Here is a 26,727-nt window from a genome sequence, read left to right as displayed (position 1 = left end):
CTTCCTTCCTTCCTTCCTTCCTTCCTTCCTTCCTTCCTTCCTTCCTTCCTTCCTTCCTTCCTTCCTTCCTTCCTTCCTTCCTTCCTTTCTTTCTTTCTGAGATTAAGTGGGCATACACAAATCCTGCATGTGAAAACCAAAGAAAGTAACAGGGGTAACCTTTCCAGCTAAAGGAATACAAAATCCTATCATTCTTTCCTACCAAATTTGACCTGTGGTAAACAGACCTGGACACAGTGCGGATCCTGTCTGTGGTCACACCTGGTGACTGAGGCTTGTATCAGACAAACTGATCAGAACAGAAGTGCATCTTTTCTGAAAAGCAGAAGAAAGGAGAAGGACTAAAATTGTCAGAAAAAGAAGAAAATACAGATTTCTTGTAAAAGTAAATGGGATACACGTTTCTTAACACAGGGCACAAAAGAGCTACATAAGGAAAGTAAAAAAGTACTGTTAAAACCAGCAATAAAGCTAAGCAACAGCAACAAAAAATCTTAAATTGATAATCAAGAAGAGTTTCCTGGCAGATCTAAACATTAGAATGAGAAAAGTATCCAGTAATGAATAAATCTGCATTATCTGTGGCAAAAACGCACGAGTTATAGGGACTTCTGGATGTCTAAATACTATGATTACAATTCTCATAAAAATAGAACATCCTTTCTGTTATCACTGGAGGAACACAAAGATAGACTCTGGTTAAAAGGAAAAGTGTGTGTTTGTTGTTGTTTCTGTGTAAAAATCTGTTTAAAAAATCAAAATGCTAATTAGATGGCCTGCATGCAGAGTATTTCTTGTTGCTAATTAACCATGCTTAAACCTTCTGTCTAAAGACATTGCCTGTCACTATCCATCAAAATATCTGGCTTTGAGGCATATTTCTAGCCGACACATTTATTTTACCTTCGCACTCGTTTTTCTTCCTTGTTAAAACGTGATTGTAACTGTACCATACACAAAAATTAAAACAGCCAGTCCATTGAATGGCTTATTTTCCCAAAACGTATGAGTTTCAGAGAGCCGTACATGGGAAAACTGGTATGTAAGATCGGTGGCTCGGCAAAGCCTCCCTGCCATTACCCTCGGCCTGTAGGAACGGCTGTTTCCAGCAGGGGAGGTAAGAGCTTTACGAGTCTGTTTCAAAGCCCGAGCCTCGGGGAGGCAGCGCCATCAGGGTCAGCTCCCCTCAGGGCAGCACACAGGGCGCGGGGCAGCCATTTTGTTCTCCTCGAGCTGCACGAAGGCGGGAAGGGTCGTGGCGGGGGCCGGGCTGCGGTCTGACAGGGCCCTGGGACTCGAGGCAGTTCCTTCCCAAAAGCGAGCTTTTTAATAAAGATATCTATTTCAGGAAACAAAGCTTTCTGAAATACAACTATGGCGTGGTTATTAGCCATCGGAAAGACAACCTACAAAGGGCGTATTGGGAACACTGCTGGGTGATAAGGCGGGCAAAGCTTTCTATTATCCTTCCAACTTTTAAAGTCTATCCCAAAGTGAGATGACAGTATTTAGGTCTTTTGCTTACTTTCCTGATGACTTTTTGTCAATAGAAGCAGCAATAAGATGCTTTTTATTCTTAATTTTAAAAATTTTGATAATTCTTTAATATGTGGCTTCTATTACTGTATATCCTAATAGTTTAAATTAGCATCAAATCATAAACATTCAAGATGGGAACACTGGTTGGTATTCTACCTGTCATTTCGCAAAGAGTAATATAAGAGTAAGGAAATAATACTGAAAAGAAGGTAAGCTTTGTCATAGGTTTCAATGACATTTGATGACATACAGCTGGATCTTTTGTTCAAGCTCCTTTTAAATGGATATGTACATCACTTTGTCTATCCATGCAATGTCTATCACTTTGGTAAGTAAGTGAAACTCTGTTTCATAAATCAGAGGTTATCAGCTCACGTTATCAGTCCCTTTATTTCTGGATAGCCCAATTTGTCCCATGATCAGATCGGTATTGTAGGAACTCATGTACAACTTTGATTTTCTTTGTCAATAATATCAAGACCTGATAGATGGCTTCTGAATTCACATTGTCCCATGTAATGGGAATTTTAAAATCAATCAGAGAAACTGGAGACTTTATTTTATTTTGGTTTATTAATCCTTCTCATCACACATAATATTATCCTGTCTTATTAATTGAGTGCAAAACATAAGTCAAATATTTTAAAATAAATCTTTAAAATACAGTTAGCACTGTAACAATCAGTTAGACAAAAGAGAAGGAACAAATACATACACTGATTAAGCCAGGAGATAATCTCAGGAAAATTTTTGTCTTTTATGTAATGACATTCAAAATCCTTAAATGTAGAAGACATAAAGCACAAGAAGAACCCACCCTAGATTTCCTGATGTCATCACAAGTTGGTTTGAAAGACAAAGACTTTGAAACAGCGATCAAAAAGCCGTGCCAGTAATAGAATTCTGTTTGAAAGTAGGCCCGAGTGTGCTTATGCACAAGATAGCTTTCGAAAGGTGCTCAGGCCAGTTTGAAGAGCCAGATCTTGCCAGAGGCCTTCATCTTCAACAGTACTTCAAATTAAAATTTATTAGAGAAAGTAATTATGTATAATTTCATATTAAATTAAAATGCAAAGGCAAAAGTATTAGTTTGACAGTTTAAGAAGAAGACAAAGGTATGTACATTATTATACAAATGTGTAGCTATAAAGATATAATAAATATATGACGACATTGCTCATTGGAAGAACGGAGAACGTACTAAATGCTGACCTAGCTGAAAATACAGGGGCTAGTTTCTTTTCTGTGAGTGAATTCTGCTTGGGAATAGGGAATTGCCACAAGAGGTGTCGTGGCTGTCGGGTCTTGAGATATTAATAGGGAGTATCTGCTAGCCCCATGCCAGGAGCAAGTGTTCCTGTGAAGCAGGAATGCTAATTTGACCACTTACCACTCAGGATTTGTTTCTTTGCTCATATTCCCGAATGAAAGTCTGTCTCAGCAGTCAATGAAAAATGTATTCTTCATGAATTGAGAATTTTTCAAGCAAGGAAAGAGGGGAAACTTTATAGGTTTTTATTCAATTGAATTACAAACTTCCTTGTGTGAAAGAGAGCCCTAGTTTGTTTCTTTCAGTCTTCTTTCTCAGGCAAACCACTTTAAGCCTTTGGGCACTATCAGAATATATTTATTATATGAGTGAAATATTTGAGTTACAGAAAGTTAGCCGTTTATTAATCTGCATATCATATCTTCCTTGCACTAGAAATAGGAAGCTGCCCAGCCAGAAGCTGCCCTGCATCTCAAACAAAAGATATTAAAGCCACTTTTCCATTTTTCTTTGAACAATGAGTTCTTTCCACTCATTGTTTTCATTGGAGTGGGTAACTTTGTAGACCTTCATTTTTATTACAAATATGAATGCACTGGGCAAAAATTCTATGCCATTTACTCTAATGTGATCAGAATTTGGCCTTTCTATGTGAGTATCATTTGTGTTTCTCATCAGAAGTGATTTTATAATAGCTTCCTTAACAAGATAATCCATCAAGGAACTGATGTCAACTGCACCTAGTAACCTACTTAACAGATCCAGTTTGGCAACTATTACACACTAGTGCATGTCATCAAAGCAGGGTGTAACTTATATTAAATAACTATAGCAAACACATTTGATAGTGGACCAGAGTTGCTAGAGAAGGTTGAAGGTGATAACTTACGAGCAGAATAATTGTTTGGCTTTGGAGTACTTCATCTTGTGACTGGAACAGAGAAAACACCTACTGCTCACAATGGTAGTGCAATCATCAAATTCCAGTAAATGGTTGAGTTTGGTAATGATACTTACAGCTGTGTGTTCATGAAGGACTCCACAAAGATCACTTTGGTTTGTGAACAGGTATATGATAGTAAATGTTCCTAGAGGAGATTTTATTCAAATTGGCATCTTTGTTGGATACACTGCCTGATTGAATTGATCATATTAAGTTTTACAGGGAAAAGCCAGTTTTCTTGTGGGTCTGTTCATTTTGAAATAGAAGGTCCAATTGCTAGTGTTTCTGTGACTAGAGCGATAAATAGCGATAGGCATTGTCTTAAATCCAGCAAACGATTCATTATACATATAGTCTTGTTAATGGTCAGCAAAAAATGCAGTTTTTCTGGATCTTTGGAAAGATCTTTTATTTGATACAACATTTTATCATAGGAACATTTCTTTTCTTGATGGTAATTAGAAATTAGAAAGTATTTCATAAGAAATGCTTGGAATTATTCTTCATCTTATATATGTACTACTTGCATTTAAGTATTGCCAAGTATTTACAATACATCATGAAGTCATATCTACATGATCAGTACTGCCTTTAAAAGACATTTTTTTTTTTTAAGAGAAAAGATAATCATCACTGAGTACAAATAAGGTATTTTGAATTTACACCCACTCTTTAGTTTCAGTTACAGGAACTTTTGAGTCAGCTGTGACAGTTGATTACCTAACAGACACAAGAGAATCTTAAAGAGAATATAGGAAATGTCAAAGCATGTAAATAAGATCAGGGCAGCTGATCCAGTGGGACGTGTCCCTGCCCACGGCAGGGGGTTGGAACTAGAGGATCTTTAAGGCCCCTTCCAAGCCAAACCATTCTGTGATTCTGTGATTCTATGAAGGTGGAATAGTGGTGTGAAAAGGCATGCCGGAGTTGGATGGTGGGTCCACATTAAAGTAGCTTTGTTCTTAGGGCAGAAAAAAGCAGAATTTATTGACAGAGATGCACCTTGCATCAGGAACATACGTTCCTGTCATTTTTAAAATAAATCACCTTACCAAATAGTATAAGTAAACCGTCTTAAGGACACCTGCTGGAATGAGCTGAATCTCCATGTAGGATTTTGCTTGAATGGTTATGTCAGAGAAAAGATGTTTTCTTGACTCTTCTGTGTCTTACATTTTAGGAGATAAAGTTTTATTGTATAACCTCGACTCTTAATTTCACTGTTGTGAGTTATCTAATTTTGGTCTTCACTATTAGTGCACAGTACAGAGTATCCCAATAGGATCCCTCTGAACTTAGTTTGCTTGTTAAGTTCACTTCATGTCTTCACTACAAAGTATGTGCCAAAGAATCTGTATCAATCATCTCAATCATCTTTCCTTAAAAGAGGAACAACTTTTACCAGCAGATTTTTTTTTTTGACTTGACTTGCGGTATTATTGGTGTTATTAAAAAGAAAAAAAAATACAAACAAAACAAACATTAAATTAAATGAATGGTATTGACAAAATTATCTTTTTCCTGAAGTAATAGCTTATGGTTTTGACCACAGGAGTAAAAACATCGTCTCTTGGAAACAAAACCAACTTTCACTCTAAGCCATTTTCGCTCTGTCAACAGATTTCCATGTTAATGTAACATTCAAATCTCTTTCTGTTGCAATAGTGAAAAATTTGGTGTGAGTAGCATGCAAGATCAAATCAGGTGTTGGACCTGAAGGATGCTAACTTGGTAGCAACCATTTTGGTTTATGCTGGCCATCCAGTCACAAGGTGACCTGTCTACGGTGAGGAGTGGTGTAACAACTTGGATGGACATTTTGGGAGAAAAAGAAGCTGGAAGCGTGGTTGCTGTTGACCTGAAGGTAAGCAACAGCGACTGTTCGTGCTAAACAAAGGTTTCTTGAGCGGCATAAGCTGTAGTGGAGATCATGGTCTGTCAAGGATAGCTTGAATAGGTCAGCTTTTACATGAGTTCCATCTAGAATAATTTATTCCATGGGTTTTTAGCAGGAAGATAACCATGTGAAGATCTATCCTACTTCACATAGGTCCTTCTGGTATTCTGCTGAACTTTCTTGAGTCTCTCTGTGTTACATGATAAATGTGTGACACAGATGTGTCCTGATGGATTTTTTTTTAGTGTTGGGAGTAGGATGGGAATGAATGCATCATGCTCACTCACCAGTGGCCTACACTGAATACTTTGGCATTTAAGCATATGTCTAACTATATGTCTACCTGAATATTTCATTTGCATAAAATTAATTACTTTGAACGTTCAGAACTGTGCTCAAAATCTTTTGTAATTGTTTCCTATGTGTAAAGTCTATAATCAGCTTGTTGAAAGGTCAGCTCTTGCAATCCGTAATATAATGCCCAATCAATTTATCCTATTTCTCTTGAATCTTCTGAGTACTACATGAATATGGTATATTGTGATAATATACAGTAACAATATATAATATTAGAATGTAATTTTATAGTATTGTAAACCAACATTAAAATATCTGCATAACATAGTAAATATTATCAAGGGAGACATAAACATGAGTAGTGTCAAAAGTCTCAGCAGAGGAAGGCGACTTTGCCTCTTGGAGACACTCAAGAGCTAGATGCTTTTATCCTTCCGTTAGGTGACTAGATAAATGTTTGTTGTATGACTGAAATGTAGTTATAGAATGATGTAGGTTGAAAGGGACATCTGGAGGTCATGTAGGTCAACCCCTGTCTCCTTGGAGATACCAGTGTGAAGATTTTTTTCCTTACCTAATTGGAATTTCCCATGTTGCAGCTTGTGCCTTGATTTGTGTGCTTTCTGCTATGTACTTCTGAGAAGAGTCTGGCTTCGTTTTATCTACACCCTCCCTCTGGAGTTCAGGAAGGTAATCTTTCCCTTGCCTTCTGTTTTTAAGGCTGAACTAACCATGTCTTTAAGCTTCTCCTCATACATCATGTGCCCCAACCCCTTTATCATCTTGGTGGTCCTTGGCTGGATCTGCTTCATTAGATCAATATATTTCTTGTACTGGGGAGTCCAGTGTTGAATACAGTGCTCCAGCTGAAGTCTCCCATCTGCCAAGTAGAGAGGAAGAAACATCTCTCTTGACCTGCTGGCCACACTCTTGCTAATACATCTCTTGCTTATCACCACTCACGTGACAGGACTGGATTAAGGCATGTGCTAAAGATGTCCCCAGTGTCTTCAAACAGACATGCAAAATAATCCCCTTTCTGTTATTCTTACAGCAAAATACAAAATTATTTTACAATAATTAATGTCATAACCCTCTACAGTATAGATTTTCTTACACTATCAACAACTCCAAAGAAAAGCTAAGCATTACTATTCATATAGCCCCATTAAAATGCTATAAAATATTCACAGACAAGAAGATTATAGTGGTTAAATCTCGTGAACTAAAACAATAATATATTTATACAAAATATTGGAACTTCATCGCTGCCCTTACAGAACACTTCTGAAAACCTGAAGCTGTAAAGGAGCTGATAATATCCTAGGTTTATGTAATGCTTCTTTTCCTTATTATCATTTCTTTGCAAGCTTCTTAAACATGCTCAAACAGGTGATGTATGTTTTCCCTGTCAGCTCTCCTCCCTAACTAAATAATTTACTTTCTAATGTAATAAATGCCGGGCGTAGGCTTCCCAGGATGGATGCTTGAATCTAACATTCCATCAGGCAGGCTTTGATTATAGGGTTTTTAAATTACGAATCTACAAGGCGGATCTGGAACAATACTGTCATGAAACTAATATATTAGTTATCTCGAGGCAAATCTCAGAAAACAGAGTCTAAAAATGTGGTGAATTTATCTCTCTGTTACAGTCAATGCATAATGATTTACTGGTTCTTATTTCGAGATGAAATTGATGTTGGGTGATCATTTTCAAATGTGGATGTCTAAATATATTAGGACATATATATATAAAAGACAGCATAGAAGGTTGAATTTTCTGGAGTAGTCACTGTATGAAGCTACTGTTAAGTTTAAAGAGATCTGAAAATAAGAAACCTAAGTGGACTCAACTGAAGGCTCTGCATGACCACTACTTGTGGAAGTCAGACCACATCTACACAGATGCCTATGCGTGAAAACGTTGGCCCTGGACTTTAGGACATGCTGTTTCAAGCAAATAAGCCTGTGCCTATCATCACCGATAGTTTTTTGATGGTGTGTTAAAACTGACGACTGTTGACAAAAGCAGGACAAAGACTTTATTCTCGATAATAAATCCTATTGTGTGCTTTAAAAGCTGAAAATACTGCAGCAAAAATCAATGCTGTGGTATGATATATATATTTAATTACCACCAACTTTTAAAAAATATATATTTTTAAGTTTTTGTAATTACCACCAACAGCTAGGTGTACTAGAGATTTACTCAGTGCTGTTCAAGAACTGCTGGAGAATAATAGAAACTCTAGTGTACATATGCAGCTTAAAACGCTGTGCAATATGTGCATTGCACTTTACTTGTACAAACAGGTTTTACTGAATATTTAGCAATTCCTGTAACACACCAGGCCAGTGAATATCATTCTGTCATCAAACTAAAATAGATCTGACATCTCTTCTGGCCTGGAGGGGCAATTGTTACGATTGCTCATCATTACAATTTACATTGCAATATAGTACCACCAGTGGAAACGAGAGAGGCTTTGCCTTCCCTTCTTTTATCTTTGGAAGATCTGTAGTTATAAACTGAACCAGATTTTCTCAAATGACTAAGCACCTTTCATGGAAATTCTACCATGTCTCTTCTGTTTTCTAATTTTGGCGGGAAGACAAATATTCCTCAGGGTATTTCTTGCCTCTAAGCCATAAAAGCATCTTTACAGATGCTTTCTGTGACAAACTAGTCTTTGCTTTGAAGGGATGCTTATTACCAAAGCAAGTTGTTTTTGGCAGAGAATTTTGATTTTTTTCCCTTTCTTTGAGGAAAAAAGGGATGGGTGAAATATTCTTATTTATATTCATGACCATATAAATGTTATCTGATTCTTCTTCCAGTTTAGAAGACTTATGTTTCAAGCCAGGCAAGTTTTCCTACACAGGTATTTGAAAAGAACCCTAACATATCCAGTGGAGGGCAACAAAGATGATACGGGGCCTGGAGCATCTTGCCTACGCGGAAGGGCTGAGAGACCTGGGTCTGTTCAGCCTTGAGAAAAGAAGACGAGAGGGGATCTTACCAATGTTTACAAATATATTAAGTGTGGGAGACAGGGATTTGGCCAACCTCTTTTCAGTGGTTTGTGGGGACAGGACAAGGGGTAACGGCCAGAAAATGAAGCACAGGAAGTCCCGCAGCAACATGCGAAAGAACTTCTTCACGGTGAGGGTGACGGAGCACTGGCACAGGCTGCCCAGGGAGGTTGTGGAGTCTCCTTCTTTGGAGATATTCAAGGCCCATCTGGACGCCTACCTGGGCAGCCTGCTCTAAGGAACCTGCTTTGGCAGGGGGGGGTTGGACCCGATGATCTTTCGAGGTCCCTTCCAACCCCTACAGTTCTGTGATTCTGTGGTGTGTATCATGACTACTCCTGTTCCCTCACATTTTTATTTTTTTTAAATACAAACAGACTATTTTTGGACTTTTGCTTTGAAATATGTGTGCAAGGGGGGAAATTTTGTTGCTTCAGCCATCTGGTATGCTTAATTGCCTTTGCTGAGCACAACATTGCATAAATACCGATGAATACAAAATGCAAATAATATAATGGATAATGTAAGATTGTATCATACAGTAAAAATGACTGTACACAGAGAAGGAATGAGGAGCACGTTACCCAGTTTTAAGTGTCAGTGTCAGCAATGGAATTGTGTTTCTGAATTCTGATGTAGAAAATTTTATGTCAGATGAAATGGAACGTGTATTTATAGTCTGAAGTCTTAGGTCTGATTGTCATGCCAAATAAAAATACAAACACTATTTATATTAGTGTTAGAACTAGAACAAAGAGGTTGACAGGTAGAACAAGATGTTTCAGGTTTTTTCTTAACCAGTACAACGTAATAAATGACTGAAGGACAGATGCATTAATCTCTTTAGAGACCTGGGGTTCTTTCCATATTTAGCATGCTGAAAATCCAGTCTTTCCTCCTGTTCTAGTACAGATTTATTTTTTTTTAAATGTATTTCATGAGAGTAACTTGCAGTGTTACTTGGAGTGTTACTTGCAGGAATGAAACCCAGATGAGGTACACAGCACTGAACTTCGGACACCTAAGCAATCAGATGAGCCCACAGTCTTAAAATGTTTCCACTCCTTTTTGCACAGGGAGAATTAGGTATTCGGGAAAGACATTATCTGAGTGTAGCTGAGTAGGAAGAACACAGATGCCATATAAAGTTAGAAAGCTGAGGCATTCTGAAAATCTTCTCACTGCAGTTTTGTCATTGTGTCAATACCAAATATCTTTGTGTTTGTCTCCTGGAAGAGAACTTAAGAGTGAGGTGAGCAGCGAGTTTGGTAATGCAGGTGGATTTCAGCACTTACCTTGCTTGGATGGTTTCAGCCCAATTGAACTCATGTTTTTTTTTCATCTGGATTTGTTTTCCTGTCTGCTTTTACTGGTTTTCAGTGCCCTACATTTCAAAGTTAATCTGCATTTAAGTAAGGTGTTGACTTTGAATGGATTTTAACCAGAAATCTGAAAGCTGGCTTTCAATCTGGAAGCCAGATGTTACATGGTGGCCAGTTAACTCTTCGTGATGTGGGAGGTAAGATTTGGTATTGGTCTCTCCTTCCTGGGCAGTTTATACATTTTGAAGTAGACAGTTTCTTGGGTAAAAATCAGCAGAGACACTGGGAGCAGCATCCAAGACTAGGATTTTTCCTTGAACCCACCCAACGGCACACTTTATTGCTGTTCTATCGCCAGCTCCTTCTGGCCCTGTTTATTTTGTATCATTAGCTTCATGGCTTCACAACTTCAGTGCAAGACCTGAAGAACTTGTCTCCAGTCTGGAGCTAAGGCACTCTGGAAATATGGCTTTGAAACAAACCAAGAAGAACCAAGTTGTTTTGTTCCTCAGTATGGCCCCCAACCCCTACTATTAAGACACAAAATGCAGCATAAGTTTTTCTACCAAAACTGTGATGGCTGATCTGCTGGCTACTCAATTCAGTGCTCTCAGCAGAAGATTAGGTAGGTTTGATCTAAATTCAGAAAATGGATAAGCTCACTGTGGGGGCTTAAGCACAGGAAAAGTAGTTCATGAACCCAAGGGAAAAAGATGGTGACATCTTTAGCCTTACACAGAAGTAAAACGTAGGTAGTCTAAAACTTTACTAATAAATTTCAGATGCATGAATGCTCAAGTAGCCTAGAATACTGTAGACTGTAGCTGTTGAACTGAGATACCAATATTTTACCTGGCCCTCACCTGAAGTTCCTAAGTCCTTTTGTGGATCTGTGCCTATATTCAAAGACATGGTCAGTAGCAAGGAACAGGCCTTCAGAGAGATGTCTTGGCACTCGAAGCACCGCGATTGTGATAGCTGTGATAGCTACACAGTCTGCTCTAAAGCAGAATTTAATTTTGGTGATTCGCAGCCATGGTGCTTAAAAAAATATTATTCTGATCTTTCCCTCTCCTCTCCATTTTCCTCTCACATTAACAATGATTAATCATGTTCTCTATTCTGTTATCTGTCATACACCACAGAATGATCTCAATGCAACACCAGATTTGCTATCTGTAAATCTCAAATACTAATTTTCTTTGTCTAGTTAGAAAATTGTTTTGTATACAAGAAACAATCTCACACTGAGGTAAACTTTATGAAGAAATCATAACACTGCTTTAGTATGTTGCAAATGCTCCTTTAGAATAACTTGCCCTGACTCATGGACGATCTTTTGGATGACTGGTTCCTCATAAAACTCTGGGGAACTGGATCCCAGAAGGAACATGCGCAGCACTGCACTCATCTTCCTGGTGATGCGGTACATCCAACCAATGCCCCAAATGCTCCCCAGTACAGGCTCAGCATCTGTCTGGTGGTGGTCACGGAGACAAAACTGTGGGAACCAACGCTGCACATCAGAGTCAGTGTGAAAAAAGATATGTAAATACAATAAGGATGCATAACTAAGAATGTCTGCTAGTGCATAAGTGTCTTAGTTTCACAGCTTAAATCCTATTTAAATTCTTGCATTGTAAGAGGGTGATTTTCTCCATCCGGTACAGTTATAGATCTTCCCTTAAAGGCTTTTTCCTGTGGCAGCTGCATACTGAGTCTCTGTCATCAGGCTGAGGTACAAGATCCATTCCATCCCGTATTTCAGGTTTGCTGGCTTGGCGTTCGGCATATTTCTGAAATATGTAAACAACATTTAAGAATGCTGAAAGCACCAAGGTATAATTCATGAAACAGAATTTTCCTCCTCCCTTCCACTTACAAGCTTCCCTTTATCCAGGCTCCTTATGTCATTGTTTACAACCTGTTTACCAGATGTCTTTATAACACGCCTAGTAATAGGCTACATTGCCTCTGAAAGCCTCCTTTAATGTTTTCCCATGTGCTATGATTAATGTCAATTTGAATATTGTCATTATTTGTGCCTCTAACCACGTTATGCAGATAATACTGTCATTTTGGTACACTGAACTATGTCAAACTTTGTGTCAACCTGTGACTGCTGAGGCCGAGCTCTACCTCTGTACAGCAAGGGAGGAAAAAGAAATGAGTACTTTCAGAGAACAGAAACTCAGGTTTCACTAGAGACTTGCATCTCCTAGGGAAGCAATGACTATTTGGCCTGCGTCACCCTTCACCACTCTGCAAACCATATTTCCAGAATTTCTTTTCCAAGTATTCATGTAATACAGCAGAGTAGCTAATGAGTGAATATAAAGGGAAAAAGCAAGTTGTGTGCAGATTGTCTCCTACCTCTATGTCATATACCAAGTGACACCGAAAACAGGTCTGACTGTGGGGATGGGGGCAAAAAAGAAATAAATCTCTCATTCTGTAAGACAACTGTTACATCAGGCTGCCTCTTTAATGTTGAGGCAAGTTTTAGCAAAGCTCTTTACACTGATCTCCTGTGAATAATATAAAAAATGTCTGCTACTGATGTAAGGACTGAGTATGAAATCTGTAGCATCGGTAGCTGTAGCAGTTGAGGAAAAGTAATAAAATGATCTGTTGTACTAACCTGGAGCACTTTGTAATAGTAGCAGTAAAGCCTGTGAGGTTGAAGTAATTCTCTTGCCATTAACTGTCCTTCTCTAGCAATTTTTTGTGCTTCTTCATCATTTTCCTGGAAAATTGAGAGGAGATAGGAATGAATAGTAGAGCAATCAGCGAGTTACTTGAAGCCTTGCTGGCATAAGTACGTTTATCAAAGGGGCTATTCAAATCTGAACTTTTACAATTGCTGGTACGCTGCAAAGGCACACTGTTTAATTTTTTTTTTTTTAATACTGGATTGCTTTTATGGTTTCAATTAGTAGCTTAGGGCTATCAGTTACAGCTTCCACGGGTAACTGTACAATTTCAATAACTAAGTGCTCTTGCTCCAATGTTTTGGCCAAGTCAAAGCCTCTTCAAAAGCAGCTCTGACAACTCTCACACATACTTAGTTACACAGAAGACAAAGCTGCAGCTGTTGTCCTCTTCTATGCAATGCAATTCAATATTTTCCTTTTAAAAATAACTGATTGACATTTAAAAGTCATATACGTAATGCCAACATGAGCATGTGAATTCATGTACTTACTCTCAAGTTTTTTAGGTCTGTATTTCAGACCTTTTAGTATTCTCATCTGATTCTCATCTGATTCTTTATGAAGAACTACAGTACTGTCAGAACAGAATCTGTTCCAAGGTGTTAAACCTTACAGTTAAGCTTAAAACACAAATGGTATTTGCAGTCACACAGCATGCCAGCCTCTCTTATTCTGAGATTATATAGAGTAGTGATTTTTTGTACATTCACACAAACATGCAATGACTTCTGTTCTAGTCAGGACCTGAAAAAAATGATAGAATAATTAAGTAGTATCTAGGATTCTGGGCATTTCTTTGAAAATTACCTCCATTAGTCAGTATACTAATGCTCTGACTCATGAAGACACTATTGCACATACCTAAAATTAATTCTCAAGTATTTCCCTGAATAGAGATGGTTACTTGAATTAAGGCCTTCCCCTCTAATACAGCAAAATGTACTTCCTTTATCCCAGGATCTCAGTAAAGAGTTTATGCAAAATATGTATGTGGAAATACAAAAAGAGAGCACTAAGATTTTTTTTTAACATATTTATTTATCGAATTTGTAATGGAACTTACCTTAGCCCATTTTATTTTTTCTAGCAAGTCTTCCAAGCTTCTCTTAACTGGAACATAATGTTTCCATGGTTTTAATACAGAATAAAAATGTTCATAGTACTGGGAATCTTGCTTCAGTACTAGGCTGTCACCCAGCATAAGGTATGGAAACCTGTAAGCTGCTACGGTCCCATCAACATTCACTTGGTATTTGTACTACAATATGGAGACAGAGGGAAAAAAACGTGAAATATTTTGAAACAGAATAGGAACGCTGATTATATAAAAAATTATTTTCACAGGCTACACATAATTGTGTTTATTAGTCCTCATCTTCAAACCTATTTTAGTGTTAAGCAGGTGTAGTTTAGTGGTGTTAGGATAACATAATGGAAAAATGATTTGTTTTCAGCCCAGGACTGACAGTCAAGAAGCTTTGTGTCACATGAAATTATTATGCTAAAGTGTCCTGTGACAGAACAAGGGGTAGAGCTATAAAGAAATCAAAACTAATCTATACTTCAAAAGAGTAAATTTATTCTTACTGAAAACTACATAGAACAATCTAACATAGTAAACTAAAAGCAACCATGAATACACTGCTCTGCCAGATACTCTTGGCTTTTACAGTGTTTCTAATATATTAATCTCTGGAATAGAGCTTCAGTTGCCATTGTTATAATTACTTTTTACTAGACTCTGTCCTCTTTACACACAAGTTTTGTCCATTGTTTTCATATTTTTCCCAAGTAAAAAAAAAAAAGATGGTAAGCAATCACATTTTTCAATCTCTTTAAAAAAAACCTCCATGAATTCTCTCAAAGGGAATCCATGAAAAAATTGTAGTGGCTTTCTTTAAGTGTGTCACGCTACGACTTTGATTGTGGGTGGTCTAGCTACCCATGGACCAGGGTTCACAGCATAGCATACCTCTTTTGTTTACAGAGTGGAATTAGCAAAACTAAGCCTTGTTATTTTAGCTGGTAAGAACTTGGCAGCAAAATTAATCCAGGACTGTAATTTGCTTGCTACCTTAAAGAAGTCAAAGAAGCCCATCAGCGGAACCTTTCCCAGCTCTTTCTCTTTTTCTCTGAAGAAGAAATATCCTGTTATTCCAGCATCAAGTAGTTCTGGATTTTTCCTGGATAACTTGACAAGATAGAGACGTTCTTCTCTGCTGTCTCGACCTCTAAATAAAGCTTGCTCAGTTTTGTTTTCCCAGAATGGGCCTATGAGCATTGAGTGATAAAATAAAAGTGAACAGTAATGAAATATACATGATACGTTTTGTGCAAATAATAGGAACTTGCTATGAAAGTGGCATTACTCTCAGAGACATGGTAAAACAGGCGTGATTTCTTGTAATTAACCCATAAACACTTATTAATCACAGGGTTTAGACTCCCAGTTCTGGCTTGAATTTTGGGATGAGAAACTGAGCAACTTTTAAGAAGAAAAGCAGAGAACTGCTTTTGCACTCATCAGTTTTACATTTAAATAACCTGAAATATCTTGAAAGCTGTTTAAGAAATTATAATCAAATTAAATAAGTAAAATAATAATTAAGTAATTCTCTACCCTTAAAGACTGCCACAATAACCAAACTTTCTTTAGAAAAATCCACTGGTGTTACACAGCAATTTATTCAGGTCTTTGAGAAGTCACTTAATGATGACCTATAAAGGAAAAAAAATGGCTATACTGTGTCCTCAGGATACTTAGCGAGAGTCAGAAAGACTTCATCTCTGCTTACTTCTTTATTTTAAAAACATTAAATACATGTCCTTTTTCATCCTTCTGCTGGAAATTTGGGACATACCAAGTTGGAGTAGGACCTTAATCATATCCTAACCGGAAAAGCAGCTGCACTGAACAAGTAAACACAGACTGCTTCAAACTGATAATGCAATTAAGATGGTAAATTTAAAAACAAAGTAATAAAGCAAGGAGAAACTGTCAACTATTCAAATAAAAAGAAACACCTACTCGCTCAAATTTTACTCCTTAGGTATTGTGCATGTCACTTGCCTGATCCCTAGGTATTCATGAATATCCTGGGGGAAAAACACACCTGTCAGTAAAACTGACTCTTCCTTTGAAGCTAGAAAAACAATTCAGAAGATCCCACTATGAGATATTTTTATACAAACAATATTTTTTCAGTTGAAAGAGGCTACAGCATAGTACTAGTTTGCTACTTTCAGGATTCAAATTCATTTTTATCTAAGTGGAACATTGGGCCACATCACTGTCAGAAAAAGGATTACTATTTTATTAGAAGGAGAATATTCAAGCCCTTTACTGAGGGGACAGGCCTTCTAATTATATATGTATATTTGACATGTCATGGTAGCTATCTTCTGGATACCTTTAAGTTAAAATTCAACATTATTGTGAACTCAATTTCTTAAATGTTGGCTCTAACCCTGTATTAAACACCTCCTTTCAGCAGTGTTGAAAGTGTGTAGACTCTGTAAAGGCTAAACTGCTTGTATTACGAGATGTCCTAAGGCACTTCATGTGTCCTGAAGACTATAACACACATTATTTAAACGCAGCTTGCTTCAATGGAATTACGAATTCATTTTTTAAATTCACCATCTCTAGCTTACCTGTATTTCCCTGAATAGAAAGGAGATCATTTGTGACACCACGTAGGGTTTCAAGAGTTGAATGGGTTACATCATACGTTGGAAGGACTATGTCTCTTGAATCCACAGAGCCACACCATGAAATTATAGGTATAGGACCAGGTGTATCATTAACTTTTCGATACTCAACTGGCCAATCTCCAACATTAAGATAAAACTCCACATCTGGAAGATGAACCTAAAAGTATACCCAAGAAAGCATAATAACACAAAGATAATCATTTGCCACCCTTAAGTAAAGTATAATCCTCAGTTCTCTTATGAAACAGCAAACCTACTGAATCAACCTACCTTAGAATCAACAAACCTACTAATAGATGTTACAGATTTAGCTGGTATTAAGATACTAATTTCAAGTTTCTGTCCTGCAAGTAGATACGAATGGAACACTTACAGAGGCCAGGAAGCTTGCCAGGTTGAGCTTTAGCTCCTGCAGCTTTTCTACCAATTTCATGAACATCAAACTCAGATCCCACACATTAATTCTAGTATGATCCCGAAACGGATACTGTCATCTCGATGAAAAAAAAAAAAAAGTAAAATCTCACTGCAGCAATTACAAATCTGAAGCTACAACAATGAATACACTACAGCCATACTGGAATAAGATTTAATAGTTTTAAGTAAATGGTCAAAACTGATACCTTTCTTGCTAGTGACAGCAACATTTCATCGGAGAACATTTTGAAGTCTGTGTACTTCCCTAAGGAACGACGGTAGATGCGATTATTGAGAATAGTGTAATGTACGATAGCACCTCTTGTTTGACTGAACTTTGATGGGATTTCTTTAAGCATTCGCTGAAGGTCAATGGTGGGAAAGGAAAGGAAGTCCTTTGTAATCTGAGGTTCTTGGGATGGACAAGAGAGAGTGTTCTGCCAGACCTCAGGGTCTTCTTCGGGACAGTCACAATATTCATGATAAACTGGTCCTGCAGAAAATGAAACACTGAGAGTCAGTATTTGTGATTCTACACCAATCGTAATTCCCCAAACACACAGGCATATGACTCTAGAAATTAGTGTGGCTTGACATGTTTTATTCTAAGTTTTCTGAAGTTTCCTGGGGAATCATCCATCTGGGGGTTAGCAGCGTAACTGAGAAAACTGCATGATTCTTTTCAGAAATAATAATACGAGATGTGTTGTTACTTGTTGAGGGCAAAATTCATCTGCAAAATGAAGCTCCATTATTGTGCTACCTGCCAACCACAGAAAATGTTTAGAATTGGTCTAACTATCCATAACTACTAAAGCACAGGTATTATTTTCAATTTTAGCGTAATTTAGGACTTTGATACAGCAGTCCTTAGCTCTGCTGTAAAGTACTGTCTTTGATACATCATCAACTATTCTTTCTGTTCTTTTGAAGCAGCAGGCTTACACAAGAGCCTCTCACAGCATGAAAAAAGCCTTTATGGACTCTACTCAACACAGGTTCTGCCCTGTGCCATATTATCATGGTTGCTGGTAAATGTGTACCAGCAAAAAGAAGACAAACTGCTACCTTGATGACTCAGGACAGTTTTATTTCAGTTTGAAAGCATTTCTAAGTTTGTATTTACGATGTTTTACAAAAACGAAACATAACCAAATTCTGGTTAGGAGTGCTAAACTGAAACAAAACTCTCCAGAGAAGTAACTTTATATTAGCTTTTTCTTTGCTGAACAGCTGTCTGTCCATTTTAGAGCAAGAGAGGGAAATTAAAAAAACAGATCTGGAATGAGAGAATAATTTGCCTTGTTTTCCCTGCTTTTAAATAGTTCTTGTGTCATATAGACCTGCACTAGGCTAAGGAAAAGAAAGTTAAATGCCGTTTATAGTTAGAGAAATATTATCTTTGTTGTTATGAAGGATCACACTGCTTAGAGATTACACAGAGAAACATTTACATTACAAAGTATTGGGAACAACACACTTTTGCAGGTAGTAATTTCTATTTCAGATAAAAATGACAATGTTTAAGTGAATGCCTGCTTGAAAAAAGTAAAAGTACCATTCCTCTCTTATTCCTCTTACAAAATCTGAAGAAATCCATTCCTGTATGCAAGAGGGAAGAGGATATATTCAGACATGGGACCTTAAGATCAGAGACTGTAATCTACCTGCCTATGTGCCTACGTCCTGTAACTTGGCGACATATAGGGATTGTCTCTGCTTGCTTCTCTGCATGAGGGGAAGTTTGTGATGAGACTGTACGAACAAGAGCAACCAAACCTCTAATCTCCCACCTCCAGCAGTAAATTAGTCCATAGCATTTCTGTAGCTACCATCATACATTGCATTAGATCAGAAAAACAACATACCTTTCAAAATGTAAGGAGACTGAGCGACATGCTTATCACCATAAAGTATCTCAATTTTTAGCCCTTTTTTGACACTGCCATACATCCGATACTGCATAAGAAACGTGCCGTCGTTTCTATCCAAAGGGAGAGGAGTATGAATTCTGGTGATCTCTTTTGGAGAAAGTGCTTTAATTACCACTTTAAACTGTGTTCGTCCTGAAAAGACGAAAATAAAAACAGATAAAAGCACGTCAAGCTATTAGAATCACATGTATGAATTAAAGGTGAGAGCAAACTCTACTGGATGAAATCCATGGGATTTCATTTAATGCTGCACTGGAGTTTTTTTGATTATACCATGTTGGAAAAATTCATTTCCAGTCATGGAGTGCCATCCTAGCAATTTTTCTTGATCATCACATGCCCAATAAATGGAAAACTTATAGACAGTGATAAGTTAAATAATGACCACAACCTAGAAAGAAAAGCTAACAATATTTTGAAGCAAAAATTTGCTTTAATCTTCTGTTTTCCTGTTAATGCTCTGAAGAACAATCATTTCCTCTAGAATAAGAGAGAGAGAAAACTAAGTTAAAAAAAAAAAAGACAAAAAGAACACTTGCCAGCTTGCAGAAAGGCAGCTGCAGCCTGCAGCAGTCAGATACAAATTGTTCACCTTTGGGCTGCAGCTGACTGACTTGCAAATTTAAGGTTCCAGCTACTGAAAAGCAGGGATAAGAGAGTGATGGTGGAGGTGTTTCCTGGACATCTGTCGGACCTGTGCTTAAAAATCACCAGCATTTCATCATGAATGCACTGTGACTTTTTAACTGGGCATGGAGCGTTTTGTGGACAAGATGAGTGTACATAAACATAAATCTGTTTTATTTCCTTACTTCTGTCACACATGGTCATAGGCAATTTTATTCTTCAAAAAAGAGCAGGAGAGTTTATTCTCAGAAATTTGATTGTCTAAGCATTGCAAAGCAAACAAATGCAATTAAACTGGAAAATTCCAGGTAAAATCAAGATGCTACTACAATCTGAGTATGTCCCAACAGCACTAAAAGCCTGAGATGTTACGCTTATTTCTGTACAGTCTGCATCTTCACATAATTTACACCCACAAATACAAAAGCAATAGTGCACGAACAGTCACGTAATGACATTTTTCTCTTCCTCAGAACACTGGATCTTGAGATTGGATGAAGCCAGTTAAGGTGCAAGAGTCTCCAGAGCAGGGAGAACCCTTGTGGGAACCCAGCTGTGCACTTCCTGCCAACAGATGCTCTGCCGTTTCAGAGCAGTCACCCTGATTAACACAGATTCACCCAGATATTGCTGTCAGAGTGGGTCCTGCTGTAAATAAGCATAGGGGCAATGTCTGCGAGCAGAAGAATCTCATGAGGCTGATCACTCCCCCTCTTCTGCTTTGTATTCAAATGTACGAACACAAAATGTGGATCGTTTGTCATCATCCCTCGGTTTTCTTACTGTTCAAAGTCCTTGCCAGCTAAACACACCAAAAACCAAGTCAGAATGTCTTCACTGAAGAGCATACTGAGGAAATAAAATCATTATGAAGTAAGCATTCAGTCTTTCTTGGAATGTCACTGCGGCAAGCAGCACTCCCACTGCTGAGGAATGTGGAATATTGTGTCTTTGGTAGCTAGCAGATCTGTCATGAAAAGCCCTCATTTATCTGCCCAGCGGGACTCCCAAAAGCGCACTTCTGACTTCAGAGAAAGAGGGAAGCGTTAAGGTTGCTCCAGATATGTGGTACAGCCTTTTCAGAGAAACGATGAGTGGACACCTCCCTGCTTGCCTAGGTGCTAGGCTGAAGATATGCTAGCAGTGAAGTTATGCAGTGTGAAATTTCCTTGGGCAAGTACCAGTACAGCTCTGTACCAGCCTAGGTAAGCTTTCAGGAATCCCACAATATGCAGATATGCTCCTTTTTTTTTTTCTTTAGGAAATGGTCGATATGTCAGAGTGACTCCAACACTCTACAGTTGCAGTTCTCTAAAGACTTAAGAGTACCAGGTGTAGATGCTCTGTGGCGAGTGGACAACCCATGTGTGCTGCAGGAAATAATGGAGCTTTATTCGTGTGCACACTTAATAACTTTATTATGATTTCCTCCTCCTTGAATCTGCCTGCGTCATGTAGCCAGATTCCAAACTGTCCATGACTGAGATATCCAGAACAATTCAGAGAGCAGTCAGGTTCTTTCTAAATGTATCCTTCAGCTCTTCTTTGCTCTGTGCAAGATTATGTTGCACCATGCAACACATGATAATTAAAAACACAGAATAACGAGAATAACAGAAACGTTCAGTTTGGAGGGGACCTCTTGAGATCATCAAGTCCAACCCCCCTGCTCAGGCAGGGTCAGCTAGAGCAGGCTGCCCAGGACCGTGCCCAGTTGGGTTCTGAATATCTCCACTGATGGAGGTTCCACAACCTCTCTGGGTAATCTGCTCCAGTGTTTTATGACACACAGTTAAAAAAAAAAAAAAAATCACAACTTTTTCTTGTGTTCAGATGGATTTTGACTGTTCTAATCTTCAGGAACCTCTCCTGTTCGCCATGATCTTTCAAAGATAATCAGAAATGGCCTCGCGATGACATCAGCCAGCTCCCTCAGCGTTTGTGGCTGTAATCCACCAGGCCCCACAGACTTACACACGTCCAGTGTTTGTGTGTCCCCTAACCACCAAGAATAAGTCTTGGTTCAGACTTCCCATCTGGCTGCAGCGGCCTGGGATTCCTGAAGGCTGGCCCTACCAGTAAAAAAAAAAAAGGCAAAAAAGGCATCTCACTGCCTTGACCTTTTCTATGTCAGGTCCCCTGCCCCACTCAGCTGCAGGCTTACAGCTTCCTTAGTTTCCTTTTGCTGTTGTACCTGTAGAATACTTCTTTGTTGCCATTCACATCCCTCACCAGATTCAGTTCCAGATGAGCTTTGGATTCCCTAACCACATCTCTGCACAATCAGAAAGCTTTTCTGTATTCCTCCTCAGTCATCTGCCCTGGCTTCCACCTCATGCATGCTTCAGCAGAAGCTCCTTGTTCATCCGTGCAGGCCTCCTGCCACCTTTGTTCGATTTCCTGCTTGTAAGGATGGATCATTCCTGAGCTAGGAGAAGTGATCCTTGAATACAAGGCAGCTGAGAAGGCAACAAGGAAAGACTTCTTCAGAAGACAAAAAGAACTCTTAACCTTTGTTCTTTGTAATAATTCTGATGGAATGAGACTTCTCTTGGCTTGCAGAGAAAATGAATGAATGCTAATTAGGATGACACTGGAAACACTTCGGCCCCTGTAGTAGGACTTGGGAGCAATTTTATTATATAAGGACAATGTACCCAGGTCTAAAATTTGTTTTACCATTAAAACCTGTCTGGGACAGCATTTTAAGAAAAAAAAAAATGTTCCTATCCTGAACAGAGACTAAAATACAGACACAGTCAAAATGGGATACTTCAAGAAAACCACCTGGTGAAACTTGCTTTATGTATTTTTTTTCTCTTACATAGCTTGCAAACGCGATATTCCATGCATGGATGAAAAAGTGACAAAAGGGAGGGAAGGGAGGGAAGGAAAGGGACAAAAAGTAAGAAGGTATTGGTTTATGAAAATTGCTAGAGAAGAACAAAAGAAAACAGACACCCCATTTCTGAAATGCAAGCAGAAAATGAATGAAAAGATCTGAAAACAAATTGTTTTTTCCCTCAATGACTTTATTGAAATCATTGCTGGTTACTTCTTCAGGTGGAAACTGGTGGTATTGTCGATAAAGAGGCAGTTGAACGAAATAGGTTCACTTAGCACTTGACAAAATGGGTTCCTGTGAATAGCATATAATTCATATGAAGACATGGTGAACAGTTGTTTAGTGTAGGGGAAAGCCTAGCAGGGAAGAAGGATAAGGGGATCCAAGAATTCAAAGAAAAATCTATGCACTTTATATTAAAAATAAGTTCTGTATTTTCAGCAGTGATTCTTTAATATTTAGGATGCCTTTTTTTTTTTTTTTTTCCTAGGGAAGGAGTGAATTCTGCATCATTTGGCATCTTCCTGAAAAGACGGGTCAGAGTTGCAGGCTGTAGGTTGACATTATTGTTTGGTGTGCAACGGTGCACACTAGTTCTGGTAATTAGACTTGATACTCAGAAACTCATCTGGATTTAAAATCTACTAATTACCCTATGTAAGTGTCATGTTGTGTACTGAGCTACTTGATTGAAGTTCTGATCCACACAAAACACAGCTTAATAGCTTAGCACAAGTTTTACAAATGGGAAGCCTGAACTCTGATTGCAGTATTCTTGTTGGTGTGATGGAGATGGTAACGTGGAATTATTTAGCTACCCCAATAGGGATATTTTGAGATGTATTTAGTTTATATTGGAAATAAATGCCTCTGTGAATATTATTAATTATAACTCTTACTGCCATTTTACAGGTAGAATTTGAACATTTAAAATCATTTGAGAACCTGTGTTTATAGGAATAAATTAAACAGTGCTCGTGCACTGGAATGTGATCAACTGTACCGCTAAGTTGTTAAATGATCCTTGGCACTCTCCTAAATAATTCCTGGCACGACTCAGGAGCTAGCCTGGGCCGAGCCAGCAGCCGTTCCCTGCGGGCATCCTGCGTGCACCGCCTGGGTCCGGAGGCTACAAACGCCACGGCGTGAATGGAGGCCACTCCACGCCAGATCGCATCAGGACCTGAAAACTTCCCCAAAGGCATTTTATTTATTAACATAAACACAGACATACGTGTACACACTGAGGGCAAAACTAGGTTTGCAGTACCCACTTCCTATCAGCTTATCTGGGAGCATTTAAACTCACACGAGAATCCAGCTGAGCTTCACACCTTTTACCTTTAGCAACCTGTTGCTCCAACCCGAGGATCTCCCTCTGCGGCTGAAATCAGCCTCAGAGCCGCTGGCAGCAAGCGTGCAGCTGCACGCTGGAGCACTGCTACAAACTGCGCTGCAACCCAGCACAACATTGCAACAGAGGCTGGAGAAAGCCCGGCACCGAGACGTGTGGGGCTCTGTCGGACTGAAGGCACAACGCTGCGATGTCAGATTGAAGCCCGTGAGAAAGCTTTAGGCAAATGCTGGGTATTTTCAATTATTGGGCCTATTCTTTAATTCCACAAGCAGCAGCCTTCTGACACTGTTACCCAGAGCGGGAATTACTGTATGACAAGGAGAGGCTGCGTGATTGTGGTAGGTCAGGCCCACGTACATGAGCGGTACATGATGTGGAGCGATGCAGCCAGATCTACCTAAATCAGCAACTCATCTCTGCTGGGCAGCTAGCTCATCGTTGTCTTCAGGATGAAACCTGAGACGCAAAAGTTCTTTTTATCCTAAACTACAACTATTTGTACAGAGGGTGGGTGACTAACTTGTGGCAGAAACCAGCTGCCAGGCAGCACAGCGCGGGGCTGTGAGCGCAGAACCCCATTCCCACCCTCAGGAGATGTTTTGTGCTGGCGCTGAATAAACAGGAGATGAAAATTATTCCCGTTTAACGGGGCAGCAGGAGGATAACGGAGCCCAGAGCGCTGTGAGACTGGGATCTGAAGCGAGCTGAACGCGCGCAGAGATGGAGATAAGTGCTTCAGCACTTCAGGGCATGGAGCTGAGGGAACGGGCAGGCTGCCGGACGTGGGGGCAGCCAGGGATGGGTGGTGGCACGGCACAGAGCACGGAGGGAGGAGGAAGAAGAGGAGGAGAAGGGGAAGGGGAAAGGGGAAAGGAAAAGGAAATGGGAAGGGGACAGGGGAAAGGGAAGGGGATAGGGGAAAGGGAGGGCTGCGCAGCCCGGAGGAGACCCGCTGCCCCCGGGGCAGGGCTCGCAGCCCGCCCCCCTGCCCCGGAGCCCGAGCACGGTACCTGGGGGCGAGCGGGTGAAGTTGTGTCCGGCCGCGCTGACCGCCTGGACGTGGAAGTAGCGCACGGGCAGGGCGAGCCCCGCTTCCAGCCCGGGGCCCCACGCCAGGCTCCGCTCGGGGCTGACGGCGGCCGCCTCAGCGGAGCGCAGCAGCGGCAGAGCGGCGCCCAGCAGCAGCCGCAGCAGCCCGCAGCCCCGGCTCGCCATGGCCCCGCCGAACCGAGCCGAGCCGAGCCGGGCCGGGCCGGTCCAGGGCCTCCTCCGGGCCTGCGCGGCCGGGCGGGCCCCAGCGCCCGCTCCCCGGGGCGGCCGCCGCCCGCTCCCCGCCCCGCGGGGCGGCCCGAGGGGGCCGGGGCCGGGGCTGGGGCCGGGCGCGCCCCGCGGCTCGGGGCGGTGCCGGCGGCGGCCCCCTGTGGGGAGGCGGCCGGGAGCGGGGCCGCGGCTCCCCCCGAGTGCAAACGCCCGGCCCGGGGCTGTCCCGGCGGCTCGGGGTGGCGGGGAGCGGGCGGTGCTCTCCGGAGGGCAGGCGGCTCTGAAACGCCGAAGGTGTTTGTGTGCTTCCAGAGAGCCGGGGGGGAATGGCCTCCGGCCCCGTCCGCCTGCAGGCTGCGCTGACCTCGTGTTCTCAGGCCTGAGGGGGTCCTTCCCGTGGGCTGCGAGCGCTCTGCAAGGCCAGGCAGCAGCAGAAATAGCCTCCGTGTTTCCCTGCAGCAGTACGTTGCCTGTGTTTTGTAAGTCAGCTGAACAGCTGGCACCGCAATACATTGCCTATGTTTTATGATGTAAGTCAGCTGAACAGCTGGTATTGAATTTAAAGAGAAAAAAAATGTATTTTTCTGAAGCCTATTAATCACAACTGTACGAATCAGTTCATATACAGAGACTGCCGTGAAAGAAACAAAAATGCAAACACAATTTAAAGTTCCCCCTTGCTGTTTCCAGAATTTCCCATATACTGGTTACATTCAAACCAAAGGACAGACCGGGGACCCTGCTGGGACACGGGGGCACGTTGCTCCCTGCCACCAAAGTCGTCTTCCCATCCCGAGGAGGAGGCAGGGTGCTGAGGAGGCTCAGCCCCACGTCCCGGTGCGGCTCGGGCACGTACCCACGGTCAGGAGCTGGAGCGTGCTCTTGGCTCCTGCTGTCTGCATGTTGCAGTTGGGTCTTGTCAGAGCTGGAAAGCCCAGTGAAGGGGAACGAGGGGTCACGGTGTTGTTCTCTAGAAAATTGAAAGGTTTGCAAAACAAAGTAATCTCATAGATTTAACCTGATGGAAAATGAATACACGGGGGAAAACCCCAAAGATTTGTCTCCTGAAGTTGTTGTATCATTTTTATCAGAAGTGCCTTTGTTGCTACTAGGAAGTAGCTCAGGATGACAGTAGATGTGGGGGCTTACAAGGCTGTAAGAAAATTAAATGATGGTTCCATGAAAGCTTGGATTTTTCAGATGCAAAACAATGGGAGCATGAATGAACGCCGCATGTTTTATATATAAATAACATGAACTTCAAGGCTCCGTGCATACAGACCATGAAAAACAGGTTCTTTGAAAGGAATCATCAAGTCTGGTTTCCTCCCTGCTTTCGCCTTTAGTCTCCTAAATTCCCTCACCTCAAATTACCACAGATTTCCACCAACATACCATATATGATACTCCCAACGGGCAAGAGAAAACATGTATAGTGCTAATTTGGAGTTACGTATTTGCTTACTGGCCAACCACTACCTCACTGGCTGCCGCTTTCAGTGAAGGGATCACTGAGAGCTGCTGTCCTCTCCCTCTCCACCAGTTTTGAGCACAT

General features: G+C 40.4%; 1 protein-coding gene and 1 long non-coding RNA gene across 3 annotated transcripts; one reads left to right on the top strand and one right to left on the bottom strand.

Moving 5' to 3' along the window:
* The first annotated feature begins 74 nt into the window (after positions 1 to 74).
* LOC310886357 lies at positions 75 to 10,763 on the top strand. Its single transcript, XR_014575277.1, has 2 exons — positions 75 to 5,616; positions 6,546 to 10,763. It is a non-coding gene; the product is annotated as an uncharacterized lncRNA (long non-coding RNA).
* POGLUT3 (protein O-glucosyltransferase 3) lies at positions 9,879 to 25,242 on the bottom strand. 2 transcript variants are annotated; one of them, XM_083810841.1, is made up of 8 exons: positions 24,923 to 25,240; positions 19,018 to 19,215; positions 17,356 to 17,642; positions 16,673 to 16,889; positions 15,093 to 15,289; positions 14,082 to 14,276; positions 12,946 to 13,050; positions 9,879 to 12,100 (listed from the first exon to the last, which is right to left on the bottom strand). In XM_083810841.1, exons 1-8 carry the CDS (start codon positions 25,125 to 25,127, stop codon positions 11,975 to 11,977), a joined length of 1,530 nt encoding a protein of 509 aa, XP_083666967.1. In that variant the 5' UTR covers positions 25,128 to 25,240; the 3' UTR covers positions 9,879 to 11,974. The 2 variants fall into 2 exon arrangements, with proteins under 2 accessions (XP_083666967.1, XP_083666968.1); XM_083810842.1 differs by lacking the exons at positions 9,879 to 12,100; positions 12,946 to 13,050 and adding an exon at positions 13,511 to 13,762 and having other exon boundaries at positions 24,923 to 25,242.
* Positions 25,243 to 26,727: the final 1,485 nt, after the last annotated feature.

This window comes from Anser anser, assembly GCF_964211835.1.
Source record: "Anser anser genome assembly, chromosome: 1".
Classification (NCBI taxonomy): Eukaryota; Metazoa; Chordata; class Aves; order Anseriformes; family Anatidae; genus Anser; species Anser anser.
The sequence above is the reverse complement of the archived record's forward strand: the minus strand, read 5'-3'. Positions and strand labels throughout refer to the sequence as shown.

Coding starts and splice junctions, on each gene's coding strand:
- POGLUT3 (XM_083810841.1), bottom strand. CDS start 25,127: ATGGCGAGCCGGGGCTGCGGGCTGCTGCGGCTGCTGCTGGGCGCCGCT. Junction 16,890..17,355: donor TGCTGTCACTAGCAAGAAAG/GTATCAGTTTTG, acceptor GTATACTTTTAG/GTTCATCTTCCAGATGTGGA. Junction 14,277..15,092: donor GCTTCTTTGACTTCTTTAAG/GTAGCAAGCAAA, acceptor TCCATATTGTAG/TACAAATACCAAGTGAATGT.